Genomic DNA, 21,651 nt, shown 5'->3' with positions numbered 1-21,651 from the left:
GGAGTGGTCTTCTCCATCCCTCACCTGCAGACGTGATTTCCTGGTGGTTACACAAAGCCCGTGGATAAGAATACAGGCCCACAACGCACTTGCAGCGTGATTCTGCCAGCCAGCCTGGCCTGGGCCTACTGGGTTCCTGCATCCTCGTAGTGAGAGGGAATCAGAGGTCAGCCGCGGCTGGCAGCCCTTGTCCAGCACCTCTGTCCTAGCGTCTCCAAGAACAAGGCCACGGCTTCTGCAGGCAGATGTCCCAGGTGGCCCTGACCCTAAGCTACTCCTCCTCAGTCAGGTGACCCAGACCTGGGTGAGCCACATGTGAATGTGCAGGCCCCAATGGGACAGTCAGATTCTAGAGCTCATGTTCGTCCAAAAGTCACATGTCTCTCATTTGGAGCCGCCCACCGTGCGTGGCCACCAGCCACCTGACACAGGCGATCCACACCAAGGTGTGGCACAAATATATAAAACATGAGCCAGATCTTGAAGCCTTCCTTGGAAAGCTGGTAAATTATTTTATTAGCTTTTATACTGATTACATATCATGATAACCCTGCAATATATTGAGTTAAACGGATTATTAAAATTAGCATCCCCTCTTTCTTTTTACCATTTCCTGTAGCTTGTACCAAATGTAAATTAGATATGTGGCTTGCGTCCTATTTCCAGGGGTAACAGCTCTGAAGAGAGGAAGGGAAGTAGAAACTGCAAGGTGGGGCTATGGCCAATCTTGTCAGGATGACAAAGGGAAACTGGACTTGCAGGGACACCTGGGACTTGCAAGTCCTACCAGAAGGTCTGGGTCTTCATGTGCTTTTCTGAGTCTCGGTATGACACTGGGAGAGATGGCCACAGGCCCACTGCCACCCACAGGCCCCACCAGGCACCACCTGCAGTTGCGCCTCTAGCGCGAATGCAGCCCGCTCGTTCAGACTAATAGAACCGCGAGAGTTATGATTCCTGTACACTGCAGACATATCTGGGGTACCCACTTAGCAGCTCCGTGGGGTAAATCACCTTCCAATGACGCTTCTTAATTGAATTGAACTAACAGCTTAGTAATATGTTGCAATAAGAAGAATATTAGGATGATTAAAAGATCTGAAAACTTGCGAAATTAAATGATTAAACATAATGCTGAGTAAATGACCAGCCTGCGTGTATTAATCAGCTGCGGGCCGCAGCAAACGGCTGCTGGCTAAACGCTTGCCTCGGCCCGCACGGCGCGACCTCCCGCATCACCCCGCCTTCCTCCACGCACGAGCGGCCCTCGCGCAGATCCTCTCCGCGCAGGAGCTCCAGCGGGTGCAAGTGTCACATGCGCTGCCACGTGGAGGCAAGCGCGCTTCCACCGAGCTACACGCTGGGCCCAAGAAGGTCTGGACTCTAGAACAGCCGGCCTGAGGCTGGCGGCCCTTTGGATAAAGGGATGTCTGTCCCGTGGCCCTCATGTCTGCCACCCCCACAGGCCACCGCACTCAGCACCGTGGAGGTGTCTTTCGTGTGACCTAGAAGACACGCGTCCTCACGCAGCCCGCTGCGCACGCGGCCTTTCCTTCTTGATCCTATGCGTCCTACATGCCCAAGTCGTGGCCATAATTGGTCGCATAAAAATTCAGACTATGAGTGAGGCTGTTATTAGGAAACATGAAAACAGTGAAAAGTTTTCACTCTGTAATAAAAACTCTCAAGGTCTCTGTTATAAACAACAGAAGAGATTTTGTATCTCATTAGGGATAAAATTCAATTCAGAGCAGAATGTCACTTGCTAGGCTCCATGCAGAATATATATTAAAAAAAAAAAAAAAAAAAAAAAAGAGGCAAAGCTGCTGGTGGCAGGAGGTCTTCAGAGCAGAGCCGTGTTCTGCGCTTGTCCCCAGCCTCCTCTGTCCCTGATCTCCTCCCGGCCTGTCTTGAGGTCAAGAATCCTGTACTTCCTGAACCAGAGAGGCAAGAAGAAGCCCAGTAGAAGCATAAAATAAAAAGATTCCCCAAACTGAAGCGCCTTTTGTAGCATGTCATGTTGGAGAAGAATACAGTGGAATTCCATTAAGCCGGCAGCTCCTGAAGAATAAGTCAGCTTTCTGAAAAGTTCCAGATAAAGTGCTGCAATCATCTCAGTGGCTTAGTGGAATCGCCAGCCGAGGTCCCAGATTCATCTTCCCCAATGTGGCAAATTCAGAGCCATATAAAAGAATGCCGTTCCCACCATTACCTGGGAGAACAAGAAAGTCCTTCCAGGCTGGCATGCAGAGGTGGGGTGTCCTCCCTGCATAGCCGCCGAACCCCATCTGGCTCAGCCCCAACTTGGAAGCTGAGCTTATGAAGTGGGTCTAACTGGACTGTGAATGAGCTGTCGTCTCCCCTCAGAGAACTAGATGTAGAGCTCCAGGGAAAGGCGTAACCGTTCTGAGGACCCAGCCCACCAGGAATGAAGTCCCCCTGTGCAGGTGGTACAGGCGCTCATGCCTACTGTGTCAGCTTTCTGTCTCTGTGACAAACACTTGAGGGCAAAATCACCTTAAAAGGAGGAAAACTTTCTTTTAGCTCAGGGCTCCAGAGGTTTCCTCGGGCCTGTGGCAGAGAGGTCCACCATGGCAGAGGGGTACCATGGTGGAAGGGTATGCCGAAGAAAGCCATTTACTTCAAGGTGCCCAGAAAGCAAACAAGAGAGGAAGGGGCTGGGGTTCCGATGTCCCCTTTATGGATGCACCCTCAGTGACCTAAGCTCCTTGCACCGGACCCCACTTACTAGGCATCTACTACCTCCCAGCGGCTCCAAGGATGGTGACCAAGCCTTTCACATTTAAGGGATGACATTTAGGACTCAGCCCTAACGCCTGCTCAGCCTTAGATCCTGCAGCTCAAGGGGTTGCAGACCGTAGGTCCTGGGGTGGGGGTCACGGGCGGCCACACAGGACAGCGTGGGACGCAAGGGGCCTCATCTCCGAGGTTCCCAGGCCCACCCCATCACCCGAAACACCGGAGCCAGACTCACCTCCACAGAGGCATTCCTTACTTCTCTCCCGAGCAGAAGTGCTGAAAACATTAATTGGTCGAAATTCTGAAAGTCATGGGCCTGCACTGCCAAGGACAGAAGCAATCAAGACTTGGTCCTCAGAAGAGGCAGACAGCCCCTGTGTCCTGTCGAATTCAGTCTGGAATGTACTGAAATGTGGCCACGCCCCTCAGCTGCCTGCCAGCTCAGGAAGAGGTGCCTGCACACTCGGCGACAGTCTCGTAATGGGGAGGACGGGATCCGGGGCCCCTTGACAGACAGAGAATAATGGCGTGATGCAGCCAAACATTTCTGAAATGCTAATGCACGCCCCCCCGCAACTTAATTTTATTTTTTTTCTTATTGGCTTTTTTATGTGACATTTCACAGTCCTGTGGTCTCAATGGCTAGATCAGTGTTGTAAAAATGACAGCATAGTGATTTAGGGAGGAGAGTCCATCAGCACGAAATGGCGGGGATGCTTTTAAAGCATCCCTTTAGCACCTCTTACCTGGGGTCAGTGTTCATTTTCAGCGCACCATTAACGCATCCTGTTAAATCGCTCGGAGAGGGCTGCGCTCCTCTTCCCGATTCCATGTGGGATTAGGGAGATAATGAGGCGAACCCCCAGGAAGGGCAGCAATAGGCACTTGGGGTTTATTGAGTTTGAGGCTAGCTGGGCAGGCTGACCAGAATTAAAGACGCTGCAAGGGGAGGAGAGAGTACAGCGGGAGGGCCCATCTGAAGTGGCCGCCAGCCTTGGAAGCCGTCACATTCCAGGCCTGTCTCTCCCTCTGAGCAAGCAGCCCAGTGCTCACCAAGCCAGCATCATCAGAGCTGGAGCTGTGATCAGCCCGCAGCCAGCAGCCCCATGCAGTGCCAGGGGATGTACCTGCTCGTAGGGTGCGACCCCAACACGAATTTTTTTTTAACGGGGTCTACAGGGCCTTACTACATAGATCAGACTCATAGTGGTCTGCCTGTTTTCAGCCTCTCAAGAGCTGGGATTACAGGTGCACGTCACCACCACCAGTCTCAATTGCTGTCTCAGTGCACTCCCGGGGCGGGGCCAGTGCAGCTTGTGGTGGTGGGGATAGAACCCCGGCCCCTGCACTCTGCCTAAGAAGGTGCTTTAGTCCCCTGAGCTATCTGGCCGGCCCTCAGAAACATGAATTTTTAAGAACCCATCCGCATTCTCCCTGCCTGGTCGCTATGAGACTCCGAGAAAGCAGTGCTTCTGAGGGCTGCTTTTCCATTTCTTTTTGAAGCAATATCTGTTACTTCAAAGTAATGTGTGCTAATTTTATACAATTGCATGTAAGAAGGAGAAGGATAACCAAATCCTGCTGCCCACACATCTTCAGGCCTGAAGGCAGCACCACAGGTACGCACGCTCTTTGCTGCAAGCGTAAGCACCCACGGAGGCACTTCTGTGATCTGGGAGCAGAATCTACTCATTGTTTTGCAGCTTGCTTTTCTTATTTAAATCTGTATCAAGTCAGTACAGACAGGTTTGCCCATCCCTTGCCAATATTTGTATGATATCTTGTTTGGAGCCAGAGCATAATGTTTTTAGCCCACCCCCCGATAGTGGGCACTTGGGTTATTTCATTTCCCACTACCATAAATTATATTTCAGTTGCTATCGTTGGTCAAAGACAGTTGCCCGTTCAGGTAAGTCTACTGTCTGGAACATCGCAAGAGGCTTCCATGACGGGTGTGATTGCATACGTGCCTGGCAGCCCCTCCAAAAGTGACAGCCCCTCTGTCTCGAGATTTTCAAGGTTAGGAAAACATCTGTCTTTTCCTCCCTGGCTCAGAAAGAACAGAGAGGCCACTGAGGCTTGCCCTGGGGGGACTCAGAGCATAGGTGAGCCTATGCTGCCTTCCCTTCTACCTGTAAAGGCCTCAGACCCCCTAGACCTCAGCCTCCAGCTCAGATGTGCCCCAGCTGGCCTCTACACCAAGGGGGTGGCCTCCCTCACCCAAGGTGGGTCTGAGAGGGGAGACACTGAAGTTGGCATAACATTCTCCTCCACATGGAGCAGGGAGGCATGACTTTGACCGGCTCTGCGTTTCACAGCACCAAAGCTGTGAGGACTGCAGCTTAATGGGCTTGGAGCTTGGGTCGCAGCAGAGGAGAGAACCTGGTCGCCCTCCTTGGTAGGTGGTGCTGGTGCCGAGGCCCATGCAGTGGGTCCCCCCCGCTCTGCCCTGAGTACCTGCTGACCCCAGGTCCTCAGAGTGAAGCCACCTTTAACACTTGAGGGGGATGACCAGTCGGGCTTTTAGGAACTGTACATAGAGGCTAACTTTGATCTGAGTCCATTTGGTTCTCATTTTTGTGTTTAAACCCTATCACTTGTGGGAGTAAGGTTGGCACTAGAAAAGCGAGTCAGTCCCGACATGGACACAGGCCCAGCTCTCCAGCCTCCGGTGCTTTTGTGCTCAGCCTGGGTGTGGCCCCGAGAGCCACACCACAGGGGCCACAGGCGCACAGCAAGGCAGGGCGGCCCTACAGCACCTGTGCTCCCCACAATTCACAAACCAATAGGAGTATTTATAAAAAAAAGTGTGAGTTAGGGAGATTGCAAGTTCAAGCTCAACCTGGACAACTTAGATGGGTGGATGGACAAACAGATAAGTAGAGGAAGGGCTAGGGCTGTGGCTCATTAAAAAGGCCCTAGGTTCAATCCCCAGTACAAAAAACCCTGAGTCTCAGTTTAGCATTGCCAGTTTTTCATTTACGCCACCAAAATGTCAAACAAGGGGCTGGCGAGATGGCTCAGTGGTCTAAAGCACCTACTTAGAACAAGCTTAGCAAAGCACAGGGACCGCGGTTCAATCCCCCAGCACCACATGCCAGCCAGCCTCGCACCCTGGTGGGCTGAGCTGGCCACACACACACACACACACACACACACACACACACACACACTAAAAATAAATGTTAAAAAAAAAAGAAGTATTAAAAAAAAATGTCAAACAAAGCACACAATTCAGATGGAGATGACCAGACCGAATGAAGACTCACGGACAAGTTAGTGGCAGGCGCCTTAGTGGGTGCCCTGCCCTCATCTGGGTGTCCAAGTAGGAGCCGTGCTGTAGGAACGCATCTGCATGCCAGGCTGGACTGCCCAGCTCGCCACAGATGCTGCATCTGGAGCCCACACCGGGCAGCGGACAGGAAGACCATCCACGCGCTACCTGCCTAGCTGGCTGCTCAGCCGCGGCTCGGTCAGCGCTCAGCTTGCGGAGGGCTCCATGGGGCAGGGTGGGTTAGAAAGGACAGGGCAATGTGGCTTTTGCTGAGATCAGGAGAGCAGCCACTCCCAAAATACACAAAACCCAGGATGCCATTTGATGGAATTCTAGAATTTATATGGTTCATTTGCAGGTGAAAGATTTTTTTAAATCCAGGCAGCGCTTCTGGGGCCAACGACCTCATCCAGGAAGCTGAATACCCAGCAACACAATTCAGACCAGGGCTGGGGGGCTCTCAGCACATGGAGGCACGGCTGGGGTGCTGGCATCGCTCCCCAGGAAGCCACTGGGGACACAGGGAACACTGAGGGCCCTCAAGGGGCCCTCAGCCCTCACACCCGAGTCCCTCCAGGGACATTTGGGGGCTGGAAAGTTTGCCTTCTCTGCCTGATACCCTGCCTGCTAGGAGCTGCTGCTCTGCTCCGGGACTCCCTCAGCCCCGCCCCCAGCAGAGCCCCGCCCCCACTGCTGGAATGGCTCTCGCTGGCTCCCTCACCCAAGTACTAAGGACCAGCAGCGTTGCAGCCTCATCCTTTCGGGAATGGCTCCCTAGCTAGACTCAGGTTCCGTGGGTGGGAGCACAATGCAAGGCCCCCTGGCCAAGGCCGCCTCAGGCTTCGCTGGAGCCACAGCGCTCCCTCAGCCTGGCACCCATGGAAAGGATCCACTCCGAGACCTGGGCCCAGGGTCTGGCAGTGGCTTCCTCGTCTAGGACACTGGCGAGTGCTTGCTGCCCAGCCCTCCTGTCGGGTTGATGGGACCATGGCCATGAAAGGGCTTTATGAAGAAAGGACTGTCCTCACTTGTCACTGCCCCATAACCCCAGCCCCAGGCTTGCCCTCTCATCCTCCTAAGCCAGAGCTCAAGGAGAGACCCTTGGGGACTCCTGGGGATACAACAGTTGCTGTACAGAGCCTGCCCCAGGCCCAGCTCCTCACCCACCCCACAGAAGCTATTCCCAGCTTCTCCCGGCTCCCCTCCCCATACCAGCCCCTCCTCTCCTTTCCTCCCCGCCTCCAGGACGTGTTAAGCGCATCACCCCATTCTTCCTACTCTGCTATTCCTCTTTCCACAAGAGGTAGTTCTGAGAAATAGATCACAGAGGCTGGGGGGGAGGGGAACAATGCAAAGACAGGCGCCCACCCTGCCCAGGTGGACCTTTCTCCCTGCTGAGAAGCAGCATGACCCTCCCACATGGTGAGGATACAAGTAAGGACTCAGGGACATAGGACCAGTTGTGGTCACTGTTCTAGGTGAGGCATTCCTGGAACACAAGAGTGGAAACCCCACTGCAAGCCAACCCAGAGGGTGTGCCCAGCCCCCAGGACACCTCTGTCTCCAGCCTGCTAGGCAAGCTGAGGACAGGAGTAACAAGTGTCCTTTTCTCTCTGTGCGAGGGACTTCCCCATTTCTTGCTCAGTAGGCTGGGCAGAAGGAGGCGCCTCAGAGAATAGTCAGTCTGCAGCCTTCACCAGAGCTTCCGGGCTCCGCTGGCTCTGAGATCTGTTACAACATTCTTGGCCCCTGCCTTCCCTCCAAGGTCCAGAGCTGGTGTGGACAGCAGATTCAGGGGACAGCAGTGAGGCAGAGGCTGCTGTGTAGACCCCGCCAAAGCGAGGCAGGTCCTCAGCCCCAGCACTCGGCCTTAGCTGCCGCCCGGCCGGAGACGGCCAGGCCCGCTTGAGAGCCGCGCCTTCTGTTGGAGGCACTCCCCTGGCACTGCCCACCGCAGCGAGGAGCCCACCCTGCCCACAACTCTCTGTTCCCTCTGTGGAACCACAACAGGAGCAAGGACGCCCGTGTCTAGCTCCAAGGTCAGGACCCAGGAAACAGCACAGCACAAGCACGTTGGATGTGCGAACCATGCTGCCCAGCTTCCCCACGTCGGCACGCAGGGCCCCACACCTGGGCTCTGCCGTTCTGCCCGTGCAGAGCCACCTGGGAAGTACTGGGAGGGCTCACAGTGACTAATAAGCAAGGAAACGAAGTGCTATGGCCACAGACTGGGGGATCCACGGGCTTGGCAACCCCCAGGCCACGGTGCTGGACAGTCAGGGTGCACTCACCCCTACCGAGGGCTGCGACACCTCACTGTGGACCTGGGCTCGGGACAGACCACCCAGGACTTGTGGGGCTGCTTTCAGGACTGCAGGAGGACATGTTCAGGCTCAGGTCCCGTGACTGTCCTCTGTTGTGTGGGTGATAGGCAGTGTGTAAAGTCCCAGCTGCTCACAGGAAGGCACTGGGCATGCGCCACACCCTCCATGCTGGGGCACCAGGACCACACAGGTCACCTGAGCTCAGCCATGGCCTCGCCACCCCCCAGCTGAGGAATCTCAAGATTCCCTGTACCCCGCCAGGTGACCCCAAGCACTGGGGAGCAGGGTGAGGCACCTCGTCCGGTGGGGCCTGCACACGGGCCTGGAGGACCAGGCAACCACAACTTAGGCATCCTGCTCTGCAGCTGCCCAAGCTCCAGGCTTTCCCCTGCCCTCCTGTGCCCTCTTTCTCTTCACTTGCAATTATCAGGGTTGCCTCAGGTCAAGGAGCCAGGAGGCATGAGGAAACCAGGTGGAGACGGTTGCCACCTACTGCTCCCCCTCACTATCCCAGGGCTCTTCACTCAGCTGTTGCCCCCCCCTTTGGTCTCCCTAGATCCTGGCACAGGCCCATCCTCAGGGTGCAACAGGAGGGTGTGAAGGAGGGGTGGTGGGGTCAGGGTGAGCAAGCGTCCAGCCTGTGTGCCTGGAGGCAGGAGACCAGGCCCCGGAGCAGCTTGGTCTGTGCCTGCGGGAGTGCAAGAGAGGCTGAGCCACCGATTGGGGAAGGAGGAGGTGAACAGACTGAGAGGCAAGAGGCTGGAGGAGCTGGGAAGGACAACGGGACTATCCCAGGACAGGGGAGCCGGCAGGGGTGCTGAGGTGAAGGACAAGGCCAGCCACCAGGGGGGGCTCCAGGGACCAGCAGCACAGCCCCAAACTGCTCAGGCCAGGGCAGGCAGATGCCAAAGCCCAGGCTGGCGCAGGCTTTTAAGGCCACACAGGGCCTGGCTCCCCACAGGCTCAGGCTGTAGGCAGAGAGAGTGGTAGGATTGCATTCCAACCATACCTGACTTAAGCAGAGTGACCTATGCATTCCAAGACCAAAATTTTGCTCTCTGAAGGCCTGGGTTTAGCAGCTGCAGCCAGTGGCCCCCAGTGACTCCAGAGCTTTGCCCTGTGGAGCTGGGGGCAGTGGGAAGGGCACCCAGCCTCTGTCCACTGAGCCACCCTCCACTGGCCAGTTTCTTTCTGATGAGCCAGAGTAGCAAGCAGGGAAGGCTGGGCAGGGCCTCTGGGCACAGAAGGAGTACAGTGGCAGGAAGATCACCCCAGGGTGACAGACATCAGGCAGAGGAAGCACAATAATGGAGGTGAGACTGGGGTCTCGGGAGAGGGCAGGAGGTGCAGGTAGTGGGGTGCCTACTGGGGATGATTATGCGACAGGTGTTTATAAAGCAGCCACAGACTCAGCCTCTGGAGCCGGAAGAATAATCACACACACGCGAGGCCTTGATCCCAAGCCAGAGCCTGATTCTGCAGTGTGCAAAAGACAAGCAGAGCCCAGGTGTCTGCCGCAGCTTCCCCTGCAGGTTCCCAGCGTGGGTGAGCGCCCGCAGAGGCCTCCTGCTGAGGCTGCCAGTCCTCTGCACGCTGACTGCTGTCCAGGCTGCTCTCTCCTGGCCTGATGCAACTGTTCGTTTCTGACACCAAAGGCATCCAGCACCACACCAGACGGAGAGAAAGCGGGCTCCTGTTGCCAGGGTGCATAAACTGTGTTGGGCGCTGCTGAAAATCCCACCAGGGTGTTTGTCTTACCACTGTCTTCTCTGGGCCTCTTCTGTCTTCCTATCCTCCACAGGGGAACACCCTGCTGCTGATGAGCCCTGCAGGGGTGCTGGGTGGCCTGCCTGCTGGCCCCTCCCCACTGCAGACCTGGGAGTCCCTAGAAGGCGAGGGAACAGCATCTCCGTGTCTGGGCTACCAGCCAAATCTCTGAAATCAACCTTCCAGATAATTTTTTGAAATGTTAGCATCACTCCTACTTATGTGAATTTCTGTATTTTTGTGGGTTTGTTCCAAACAGTTGCCCTCGCAGCACCAGGCCAGTTGCCCCACTAACTGTACTCTCGGACGCAGGGTGAGGCGTGGGCAGGGCAGAACACTGAGAGCTTTCACAGGGATTTTCCACCTGTTTTCCTGGTGTGGGCCAGGCACATCTGCATAGCCCTGAGTGGCCAGAGACAATGGGAAGCCCAGCAAGCATTTAGGAGCAACCAGGAGTGCAGTTTGGCTCAAGCCGAAGGAAATGAGGCTGTAAATGAGGTGTTGTTAGTGGACCCTGAATGCCAGGCCAGAAGCCCGCTCCCTTCTAAGACAGGACAGCTGCCCCGTGGGAAGACTGCCAGGAAACTGCACTGTCCTGCCCTTCCAGGCTGTGACTGTAGAGCCCAAGAGAGGAGGACACGAGTTGGGCTCCTTCATCTGCCCCTGGGCCTCCCTTCGAAGGCAGGCACTGAGAAGCAATTCACCATGGGCCAAGATGTGGCAACTTCGAAACTGACAAATGGTGGAGGAATCTTTGGAAGGGAAACAGGAGGCATTTTTCTTCCAGAGACTTGTCCTTGGATAAAGCGCACCTTGCAGGGTTCTATGAAGGATAAGTTAAAGAATCTACCAAAGATAAAAAGAGAGATATATCTTCCATAGGAGGAAAAGAGATCTATCACACCCAATATTTTAAACTTTGCTGCCGTGCACCTTGCCTGACACAGGAAAGGGTTCGGCAAAAGCAAAAGGACAGTTTCTACGTTCTAGCTCTGACTGCGATGCTGTCGCTCTTCTGCGGCCCCCTCCTCCACTCAACTGCCTGCTCAGACACCTAGCCACCGTGAGGCAGGGGGACACGGCAGCAGGGGGACCACCAGGCCCATGCCTGTGGGACAGCATGATGGCCAGGCCCTGCCCAAGCTCAGGGTGCAGAATAGGACAGGCCACCCAGCCTCCCACAGGGTACCAGCAAAAAAAACATAAGTTCCTTAAGATAGGGCTCTGTCCATGCATGTAAGCATGCATGCCTAGCAAGAATTCTTTCGGAAACAGAGATAAGTGCTTATTTTAGGGTGTACACATAACGTTATTGGTATGGCTGGTCTTGGGGATTTTAATGTATTGCGTGGTTCTCGACGGTCTTAGTCCCTTCCCACCATCCGATCCTCAAAAGCTCCAAGTCTCTGCCCATCAGAGGCCAGACTTCTGAGGCTCATCCTCATCTGTCTTGCAGCATAAACTTTCCCTCCTGATTTTGATTATTCCCACTGGCTTGCCAACACGATACCTCAGGCAGCCTAACCCACCTGTCCTTGACCTTCCGCCTGCCATGCCATGCTTTCGCTCCCCTTCACCAGACCCCAAGAGCCCTTCTTCTCCTCCTCCTCCTGCTGCTGCTGTTCCTTCTCTTCCTCCTCCTCCTTCTCCTCCTCCTCACTCCTCCTGTTCTTCACTCCATCTGAACATGGCTTTGTCCCCCAGCACTCTGGTGATCCATTCCAGGCCCCAGCTGGCCACCGTGTTCCCAGACGCGAGGCCCAATCTCAGCCTCACTGCCTGGAGATTGTGGCCCCATGGGTCAGAGGTGATACACTCTTCACTCCTCCCCCCAGCTGGGGGTCAGGAGAGGTCCCCAGCCCTCTCACCTCTCCTGATACTCTCAGGGAACTCCTTGGTCCCATGGTCTTAAGTATCATTTACTCACAGATGAATCCAAAGCTGAATCCCTGACCTGGACCCCTCCCTGTCTCCAGCCCCTGACATATTGTCAACTCCCCACCCCTCAGTCCACCTGCCACAGTTAAAACAGAGCCACGAATTCGACCTAAATTATCTGCTCTTTCGCCTTCAGATTTTCCGTAAATACAGCCAATACCGCCCAGCTTTTCAAGCCAAAGCCCCAGGGGTCATTCTTGCATCTTTCACTTCACTTCGTCTCCCCGTCCCATCCATTAAGAGCTGTGCCTGTTCTCCCTTCCACAGCCGGCCCTTACCACCCGAGGGGCCTCACACTGCCCCAAGCCCACCTTGCCTGGCCCGCAGCCTCCTCACTCCTCCACCAAGCCCAGGATGGACTGACCTGGTGTGACACAGGTCTTGCCAAGAAAACACAGAGGAACCTCAGCTGGGGCCTTTGGGGAGACGATCTCTGTCCCGAAAACGTGTACACCCTCTCCCAGCTGATGGGGTGGGAGGCCTAGGCCTGTGCCTGTGGCGCGCCAGAAACAGGCACCAAAGCAGTACACCAAGGGCAGCAGGGTATAGGGGCAGCAGCTGAGGGCCTGACGACACCCCAGGACCCCAAGGTCAACGGGCCCAGGAAACTGCCAGGGCCTTCTTGGGTGTTACCCAGGTGGCAGGCTTTCCTCTTTAGTCAGCCCCATCTCCAGCCAGGGTACAGACGGCCTTTAAAAGTGTGAATCGGACCACTTTAGCCTCCTGCTTAAAACCTTCCAACCCCTTCTTATTAAACGAAACCTAACTTCCTGGCCACAGCTGTGAGGTCTCCAGCCCTGCCACGTGTCTCTCAGCGTGGCCCCGAGCCTGCCCCTCCAACTCCATGCAACCCTGCCTGCCCCCTCCGTACCCTGACCCCTCTGCCAACGTCCGAACCAGGCTAGGTGGGCTGCCAATTCCGCCGGCCTTCTTGACTCACAGCAGCCAGGCTCTCCTGGGCTGAGGTCAAATTACTAAACTCTGGGACTGAGCAACCGCCTGGGGGTGGGGAGTGGAGCGCTTAAGAGCGACCGCCAGGGGGCGCCGTGCAGAGGGTAGTGTCTGCACAAGTGGCCTGGCCCTGCGGCATTACCCCGGGGGGCACTTGGGAGCCAGGCTGCAGAGGCAGGCAAAACCTCTAGCCAGGTTTCCCTTAAAGGATTGGGTTAGTGGGTCCTCGGTGCGGCAGTGTGCACTCCGGGGACTGAAATCAAAAACAGATGTAAACTGCTCTCCCAAATGATCTGCTGCTGCCTGTTTACAAAATGCAGCCGTGCCTTGGCAATCTCGGGAGGCCGGATAATTAAGCAGAAAGCGAGTTCATTTATTCACGCAAGCCCCACTGGCTTCTCCTTTTCGCATTGTACACAGTGGCTCTGCCACAGGGCGGTAGCAGTGGAGCAAGGGGGGGGGGGACCCCCTCTGTAGCTTCTCTGCTGGACCCACCCAGCCCTGGGAAGTTTATGGAGAGGGAGTGGACAGTAATTGATTCCTCCTTTTCCCTGAGGCCTCTTGTAACAAAAATACCACACCGTTTAGAAATTGGCTTCAAATCTGACAGAGAAGCCCCAGAGAGACTCTAATCCCTGGGTCACATCAGATGCCTTGGGGACATAAGGATGTCAGCCTCGACAGTGGCCCTCAGGCTGCGTGGGTGTCCCCAGCTCCTCCCATGTTACTCCACCCCAGGAAACCTAACTATCTTCTGGGTCCCCCCCCCCCAACCAGGGATTGAACTCAGGCCCTTGCACTTGTCAGGGAAGCGCTTATTCCACTAAGCCATCTCCCTGGCCCTACCTAACCATCTTCTGAAAGGGGCCCCTGGGGCCCTGGCACTGGCAGCAGGGTGTGTGCATTGGCCGTTTTCTGTCTGTGATGCCCTCCACCAGGCCCGGCTGGCTGGCTGGCGTCTGCACCCCAGTGTTCCCTAGTCACAGAGCCTTCCGCCCCGCCACATGCATCTTAATAGGCCTCCCCTGCTACTCTCAGCATCTTGTTCTTTGCAACCACAGTGCTTATTACACCCAGCAATTTGTTTGCTCGTTCTTGCCAGCCCGCCCTGAGACACCCCTGCAGGCAGGGAGGCACTGGAGCAGGGCAACAGGTGTGGGGCAAGGTAGTGAGCTCCCTGGGCAGAAGGCGCTGGGGAATCAAAGCCGAAGTTGATCTGGTTGAGGGGGCCTGGAGGCTTCCTGACCTCCTGGCTTGGCCTCTCAAGCTCCTGCCTACGTCTTGCTGCCATTTCTTCAGTGAAAGTGCATTAGCCTGTCTTTCTTTCCCTTCGCAGGGGTGTGTTAGATAATTACAACACCAGCTGCTATAGAAGCCCTGAAATCTCAGCAGTGAACCACGCAAGAGGCTGATTTCTCCCCTTCGCTGGGTCTGATGGGGGAGGCAGCTCTCCTCAAACACCAGCTAGAAAGTACTGCCATGCCCCGGCAGGAGGGAGGGAGAGTGGGAAGGGCTTCTGGGGGTTCTCCAGAGACTCGGAACCAATAAGAGATCTGGAGAGACCTGCCTGTCTGTTTATCTATACAAAGATTTGCATTATAAGGAACCAGCGCCAGGACTATGCAGGCTGGCAAGTCCCAAGAGCTGCAAGAGGCAAACTGCAGATCCAGGAGAGCTGGGACTACAAGTCCAGCAGGAAAGCCAGCCTTCAGGCCGAGCAGTGGGCAGGAGTTCCTGCTCCCGGATCCTTGTGTGTCCTTAAGGCCTTCAGCTGCATGTACCAGGCCCGCCCACCCTAAGGAGGGCAAGCTGCCTGACCCATCAACTGAATCAAATATTAACCTTGCTTTTAGCAGGGGCTAGTGCAAACCAAGTCATTCCCCCTGCGCTCTGGGGCTCGGCTCTGCCTCTCCTGGCCGATGAACCCTTCTGGCTTTTGGACACAAGCAGAGTAACCCTCACGGTAAACCCATAAAAGTGACCCTCAAAGTGACACCCTTGTGGAGTAGAACCAGGCATGGTCACTTCCCGTAGGTCAACTCTAGTTATGTGCCCCTGTCTTATCTCCACAAGAGGCTGTGAAATGGTTTAAGTGAGTGCTCAAGAATTAGAAGATGACCCAGCACACAGTAGGGCAGCCCCTTGCTGGGACGGTAGAAGCTGCCTGTCCAGGAGGCTTGAGATCCAACCTTTGAGGTCCAGATAAATTTCTATCATTCTGAGTCAATGGCATATAATTACGGAAGGCAAAGCACTTCCCCCACCACCACTACCGCACACACATCAATAAAACAGTCAACAGTCAAGAAGCTTTCTGTTGAGCAGTCACCGTGAAAGGTAGACCTTTCCAAAACCCAAAAAAGCTATTTGGTGCAGAGTTTAGTGGACCCTGCACCACCCCATCCTCTGCTGAGGGGAAAACACCACACTAGACTGGGGCAGCTCAAGAGCAGGACAGGGGCCTGCCTTCCGCATGCACCCCAGGTGCCCAGCGCTGGGCCCAGGGAGGGAGGTCTTCCATACAGGGCAGCTGGTCTCTGCAAGAGCCGGGGCTCTGGGATCAGACTCCTCAGACAGTTCCTAGGTCTCTTTTCTGTCCCACCTAACACTGTCTTCCCTGCTTAGCCAGGTTAGCAGGTCTGTTTTGCTTGCCAGTATTTCCCCCACTATATCCTGGCACTTACTAGGTGCCCATTAATTGTTGAATGAGTGTTAATCATTCACTTGCATAAAACTGCTTATTAAGTCCCTTCCATGTGCCAGGCATTGTATGGAGCGTCAGAGATACAAAAGAAAGAAAACCGACCTGATCTCTGTCCTTATGCAACTAACAAAGGTGTTTATTTACACCAGATAAAACGTGACATAAACTGTAATAAAGGTGGAAATAACAGGAGAAAACATAAATCAACTGAATAAGTAAATTACTGACAGATCTGCAGGTGACTGACTAATAAGTTCATTGCCATCTCCAAAATGAGGCAAGCAAGAGTGATTTTGACAATCGTAGGAAAATTGAAACAGATGATGCATAAAGCAAAGGCAACTCCTGGGTGCATGCGGGTGCCCTCTTGTGTGGCTGGAGCGTGTCTGGCCTGTCCACGGCCACCTGTGCAGCCTGGCTGCATCTTGGCACCCAGAACACCTGTGCAAGAATGACACACACTCCGAGAACCTGTCCCCAGCCTCCCGTCTGTGTTTAAAAGGAGTCCAGAGTGGCGGTTCTCTTGTGGAGACAGGAGAGGAGGCCAGCAGCACGTGCCCACCTGGGCACTGCTCCCTGCTCTGCAGTACCAGCTGGAGCCACCAGGCCTTCCCCGGGCAGCAGACATGGCATGCACACTCTGCCCCCGCTCACCAACCCCACAGAATGGGACTGAGCACAGGAGCAAGACCACATCAGATCCATAGTCAATCACACAAGTGTCAAACCTGCATTAGTGACTCCCGGGCCTGTCACATCAAGAGCACATCCCAGGGAGGGCACGTACAAGCAGAGGCTGCCCCATGTCTAGGTGCCCGGCCTGGGATTGCCCTACAAGTTGCCCTGGAGCTGGCCACTGAACCTAGGGATCAAACCTGTCAAAAATATTGATGTGCAGCTGGGTTGATGGAGCTTCTGACAGGGTCTTTTCACCAAGAGCATCATTTGAAAAATAGCAATGTCCAGGTAGGAATGTGTTCTATTAGTACCTTTCTGACATCAGAAAACTAACACCAACTTGACAAGAATTTGAAAAATTTAATTTCTATTGCTACGAAGTACCACAATCCTATTTGAGTGGGTGCTGATGGGTTTATGAGTGTCTCGTCGAGTTCAAGTCAATGTGAGAAATAGTGCCTGAGATTAAGGGAAAGCTGTAATAGGAACTAAAACCCAATTCTCCACCAACTAAGACTGTATGGCCTCCTGCCATCAGAGAGATGCTTGTTAGCCTGCTTCCGGGGCCCATTAATCTCCAGAGGCATGCTCTGAACCACGGCTGGGTCCTTTCCTGCCCACTGTGACACCAGCCCCTTACGAGATCATGTCCTCAAGTCTGGACCTAGCATCCCCTCTAGCCAACCCTCTCACTGTCCCTTCATTATGCTGAATGACAAGCCAGTCTTGCTGCTTAGTTTCCAAGAGCCCTTAGAAACTTCCACCCCTAAGAAGCCACCGATGTCTACCACCCTAGGAAGAGCCCCTACAGTAACAGGGAGGGCTCTCACCGAGCCTTCCTCAGGCAGCTGCCCCTGAGAGCTGCCCGCACCTCCTGTACCTTCCTCTTGGCCCCCAGCTCCCCAGCAGGGTGAGGACCAGGCCTGGATTTAGCCAGTCCCTGCCCTGTGGTCCCTACATGCAGACCACGCCCCAGCCTCCCTCACGCCAGGCCCTCCCCCAGCACCATGTGAGGCACACCGGGACACAGGGTCCCTCTTCTAGACCTCACCGCCACCACTGGGCTGGCCATGGGAATGCTGGAGGTGGTAGGAGCTGGGCGCCTGGCTGCAGGAGTCTGGGCCAGGCCGCCCGGCTCCCAGATGCCAGTATATGGGGGTAGGAGGAAGAGACAAGGCCCGTGCGGTGTAGGGGTTGGTCTGACCCACACGCCCCTTCTGCTGGACATCTGCCCTATCCCACCCTGGGCAAGATGATCCACCCAGTGGGCTACTTCCAACCGAGTTCCTTGGGGCCCATATAAGGGATGTTGTAAGTGCAGGGATTCAGCACTGGACTTCTTTTTTGTTTTTCTAGAAGGGCCTTCACCCTAAGTTACATCCCCAATCTTAAAAAAAAAAAAAAAAAAAAGTTTGTTTTTTTTTAATTTTGAGACTGGGTCTTGCCAACCCACTAGGCGGCACAGGCTGGGCTGGAGTTTAGGATTCTCCCGTCTCAGCTTCCCAGAATGCTGGGACTCCAGACTTGTGCTACCGTGTTCTGCTGCTACCGAGGATCTTAGTGAATGACACTGCCCAGGGCCAGGAGGCCAGCAGCCTCCTCCCCGCCCTCAGACCTCTCACTGAGTGTCTCGTCTTTTTCTTGTCCCACCCGCCACGTTGGGCCCCAGCCAGTGCTGTGGCCTCCTGTGCTGCTGTCCCTAACAGTCACAGGGCACATACATCAGTCAAGCCTGGTCCTGCCACTGCACAGGGAGGGAGGCCCACAGGGAAGGCACGCCGAGCAGTAAATTCAAGGCAGTAAGACGGGAAGGAGAGGGTGCTGCCGCCGTAAATCTCTTCCGAATTTTAAAAGAAGCTGGGGAATATTGACATGAATTAAATCCAATAAAACATTCATTTAATTAAACTTTAAATAATCCAAATATTTGCTGTTTGGTTAATATTTGTGTAGCTGACAGAAGCAGAATTACGATGGTCCTGTCAGAACTCACGCATTCCAGCTGTGCGTGGGTTTTCCCTGGGTGAAGTGTACGTCTCTCCACACAAAGGATGGGGAAGGCGTCGGGGCTAGGCCATAGCCGCTGCCCCAGCTGCGGGGGCTCCAGGATGCGTGAGGCCGCCAGTTCACACTCGAGTGTGCTTGCTTCTTTGCTTTTAGCCCAGACCATCTTCCGAAAGTGCTGGCAGTGTATGGTGTGGGGGCCACACGGAGGGAGCCTGGGTTCCACAGGGGGCCCGTGAGCCCCGCCACCAGACTCCCGTGTCTCAGAAGGGAATGGATTTCAGTCCTCAGGTTAGCTCACAACCTGCTGGGGTGCTTGTTAAAATTAGGAAGCCCCCTTCCTTCCTATGAGTGTGTTAGCAGCCCAGGATAGGGGGACAGGGATCTGTGTGCTGGTGCGGGGTGACCAGAGGGACAGGGCTCTGTGTTGATGCAGGGTGACTAGAGGGACAAGGCTTTGTGGGCTGATGTGGGGTGACTAGAGGGACAGGGCTCTGTGCTGGTGCAGGGTGACCAGAGGGACAGGGCTCTGTGCTGGTGCAGGGTGACCAGAGGGACAGGGCTCTGTGCTGGTGCAGGGTGACCAGAGGGACAGGGCTCTGTGCCTGTATGAGATGACCAGAGGGACAGGGCTTTATGTCAATGCAGGGTGACTGCAGGGACAGGGCTCTGTGCTGGTTCAGGGTGACGGGAGGGACAGGGCTCTGTGCTGGTTCAGGGTGACGGGAGGGACAGGGCTCTGTGTGCTGACTCCAGGGCACCTGGCTCAGGGCTCCAGGGAGCCCCACCTGCGAAACAGAGCCTGTCCAAGGGCGCCTCCCTGAGGGCCCCATTGGCATTTGACCATCTGACCACCTCCTGGGAGTGTGTTAGCAGCCCAGGATAAGGCTGACTGCACTCATCTGACCACACTCAGAGGCAGAGAAGCCACGGGGTCCTTTTGTAGCTAACCTTACCTCCTCACAAGCCCACCCCAGAAGAGAAAGCTGCCACGCCATGCTCACTCCACAGAGAAGCCTGGCCCGGGCTGACACCCTGAGAGTGATGCTTCTCCAGGTGCCCAGCTTCTGCCCCATGCCCCCAATGCCCTCCAGCCTGGCCTCCATCCTCCGCTGCCTCAGTCTCCACTGGGAGAAGGCCCTCCAGGCTGAGCTGCTGGGATCACTCACAGCTGAGTTCAGCCCTAGGAAAGCCATTGGCCCGAGCTTGTAGCCTGGGACCAGGACACTGGCTCCCACCCCAGCAGGGCCCCCTGCATCCTCTACTATCTCGAGTACCCTCAAGGCCCAGGGCTTTGGCATCCGATGTGGTCCCTGAGCACCTCACAACTGCCCAGAGTCATGGTGCTCTGCACACAGCAGGTAGGGGTTCAGGACCCTTCTAGAGCCCAGGATCCCCTCAGCTCCACACCCAGTCTCCTTCTCATGCCCCAAATCCCTTGAGACACGAGGAACATCTGTGACCCTCCCTGGTTCCAGAGCATGAAATCTCATACCACCCTAGACAACTTCCACAGCCATATCCCTCCTTAGCTGTCCCCCCAAGCCTGGGCTTTGCCCCAGGGGATGGTGCCTTCTCCCCCTGCCCTGAGCAGGACGCTCAGCACTGGGAGGTGGGAAGGCCACAAGCAGGGCGTGATTTAAGAGGGAATTTGAAGTTCCTCACTTTAATGTCTGTGAAATATTATGCCAACTGCGCCCACATCGGTGCTTTCCTCGGATGACCTCCTTCCCTGGAGTTGCATTTTCCCCAGTGTGGGCTCACCCGGCCAACTTGCCATATGGCTGCTCTGTATTCCCGTCTTCCCAGTTGTTGGTTCACCATCACCAAGTGCTGATGAAGCCACAAGTGTCCATGTTGCTCTTCTCTGTGGGCCCAGGCTGGGCTGCTGAATGTCAGTGGGTAAGGGAAGGGTAGCTGCAGTTCCCCGACCCGAGGAGCCAGCTCCACAGTGCACCACACCTCGGCTACCTTCTCCTGTCCTGCTCCCACGGGGGCAGGCAGGAAAATCAGGGACCAGCACAGCTTGCAAGGTCCCTGCTGAATCACACAGCCCCACTCCCAGTGCTGTGCTTTGCCCCAGAGTGTTTGCTGGACAAACCTGTCAGGGCTGAGCTCCAAGAGATTAGGGGTGACTAGGGCTCCCAGCATCTGAAAAGACCCTCAAATCCAGCCTGCCTCCTTCAGCTCCTATGACCTCTGGCTGCTGCCCCAACCTCCAAGTGGGCAGACTGGGGAGACAAAGCCAGTCCCATCAAAGGGCTAAGGACTGTCCCCTCCAGCCTGATCCTACATTTGCATTTAAGCAGCCTGAGTTTGGTGAATTTTTCATGCATCCCAAGAATTTCAAAAAGCCTGTACGGGTTGTGGAATATTTTAGACCCTGCCCATTTGTCTAAAGAATGCTTCACTTTAATACCAATTATCAAGTGTAACATGGTAATTACTTGCAACTTGCTCAGCCTGAAGTACACTTCAAAAAATTAAAGGCTACAGTACATGGTCACAGACCAGAAATCCAGCTGCAAGTCCAGTGAATCTTCCAATAGAAATAAACCTTCAAAGGTCAGCCAGTTCGTTCCCCAGACTTCAGACTGTGCGACCTTTGAGTTGCCCCCAGATGCACAAGATGCCTGTCGGCTCGGCCAGCAGACCTTGACTGCACTTAGCAGGGCTCCAGCTTCATTAGGCCACGAGCTCTGAGCCGCACGGCCCTTGCCTCCATGCAGTAGCCTCGCAGTCCCGGCAGCCAGCCTTCTGGGCTCCACTCACAAATCTGTGGTCCGTGTGACTCCTCTGCATGTCCGCCCTAGATCCTGCCCTGTTTTGATTCACAGAGCCTTTAAGTATCAGGCATAAGTGAGGGCACATCTCCCAGGAAAAGTGCCCCTTTGACATTTAGTCTGCACATTAATACTTGCCAGGGACCTTGAGCCCCTGAACCTCCTGGGCCTGCCCCTGAGTAAGCCAATGGCCTGGTGGCTTTGGGTGGCGACTCCACACGCTAGGGCTGCACCTGAGTAACTTCTCCTTTCCCTCTACAGAGGTGGTTCAGCTCAGCCTCGCCCCCGAGGACAGGGTCAGTGTGACCACTGTGACTGTGGGACTGAGTACAGTGCTGACTTGCGCTATCCGTGGAGACCTGAGGCCGCCCATCGTCTGGAAGCGCAACGGGCTCACCCTGAACTTCCTGGACTTGGAAGACATCAATGTAAGTCACCACATGTTGGCACTAGGTGGACCTCCTCCGA

The 21,651-nt window shown here is 55.1% G+C and overlaps 1 protein-coding gene across 1 annotated transcript in view; it reads left to right on the top strand.

The window, feature by feature from the left end:
* The window catches only part of Fstl4 (follistatin like 4), a 393,808-nt gene that overhangs the window by 322,667 nt on the left and 49,490 nt on the right, over positions 1-21,651 (top strand). The window contains exon 7 of the mRNA XM_023713103.1: positions 21,445-21,611. Coding sequence (XP_023568871.1) covers positions 21,445-21,611 — 167 coding nt within the window. The remainder of the gene's footprint in view (positions 1-21,444; positions 21,612-21,651) is intronic.

Source organism: Octodon degus, unplaced genomic scaffold, assembly GCF_000260255.1.
Source record: "Octodon degus isolate 3935 unplaced genomic scaffold, OctDeg1.0 scaffold00029, whole genome shotgun sequence".
Taxonomy (NCBI): Eukaryota; Metazoa; Chordata; class Mammalia; order Rodentia; family Octodontidae; genus Octodon; species Octodon degus.
This window is presented reverse-complemented; position numbering and strand designations above follow the sequence as displayed.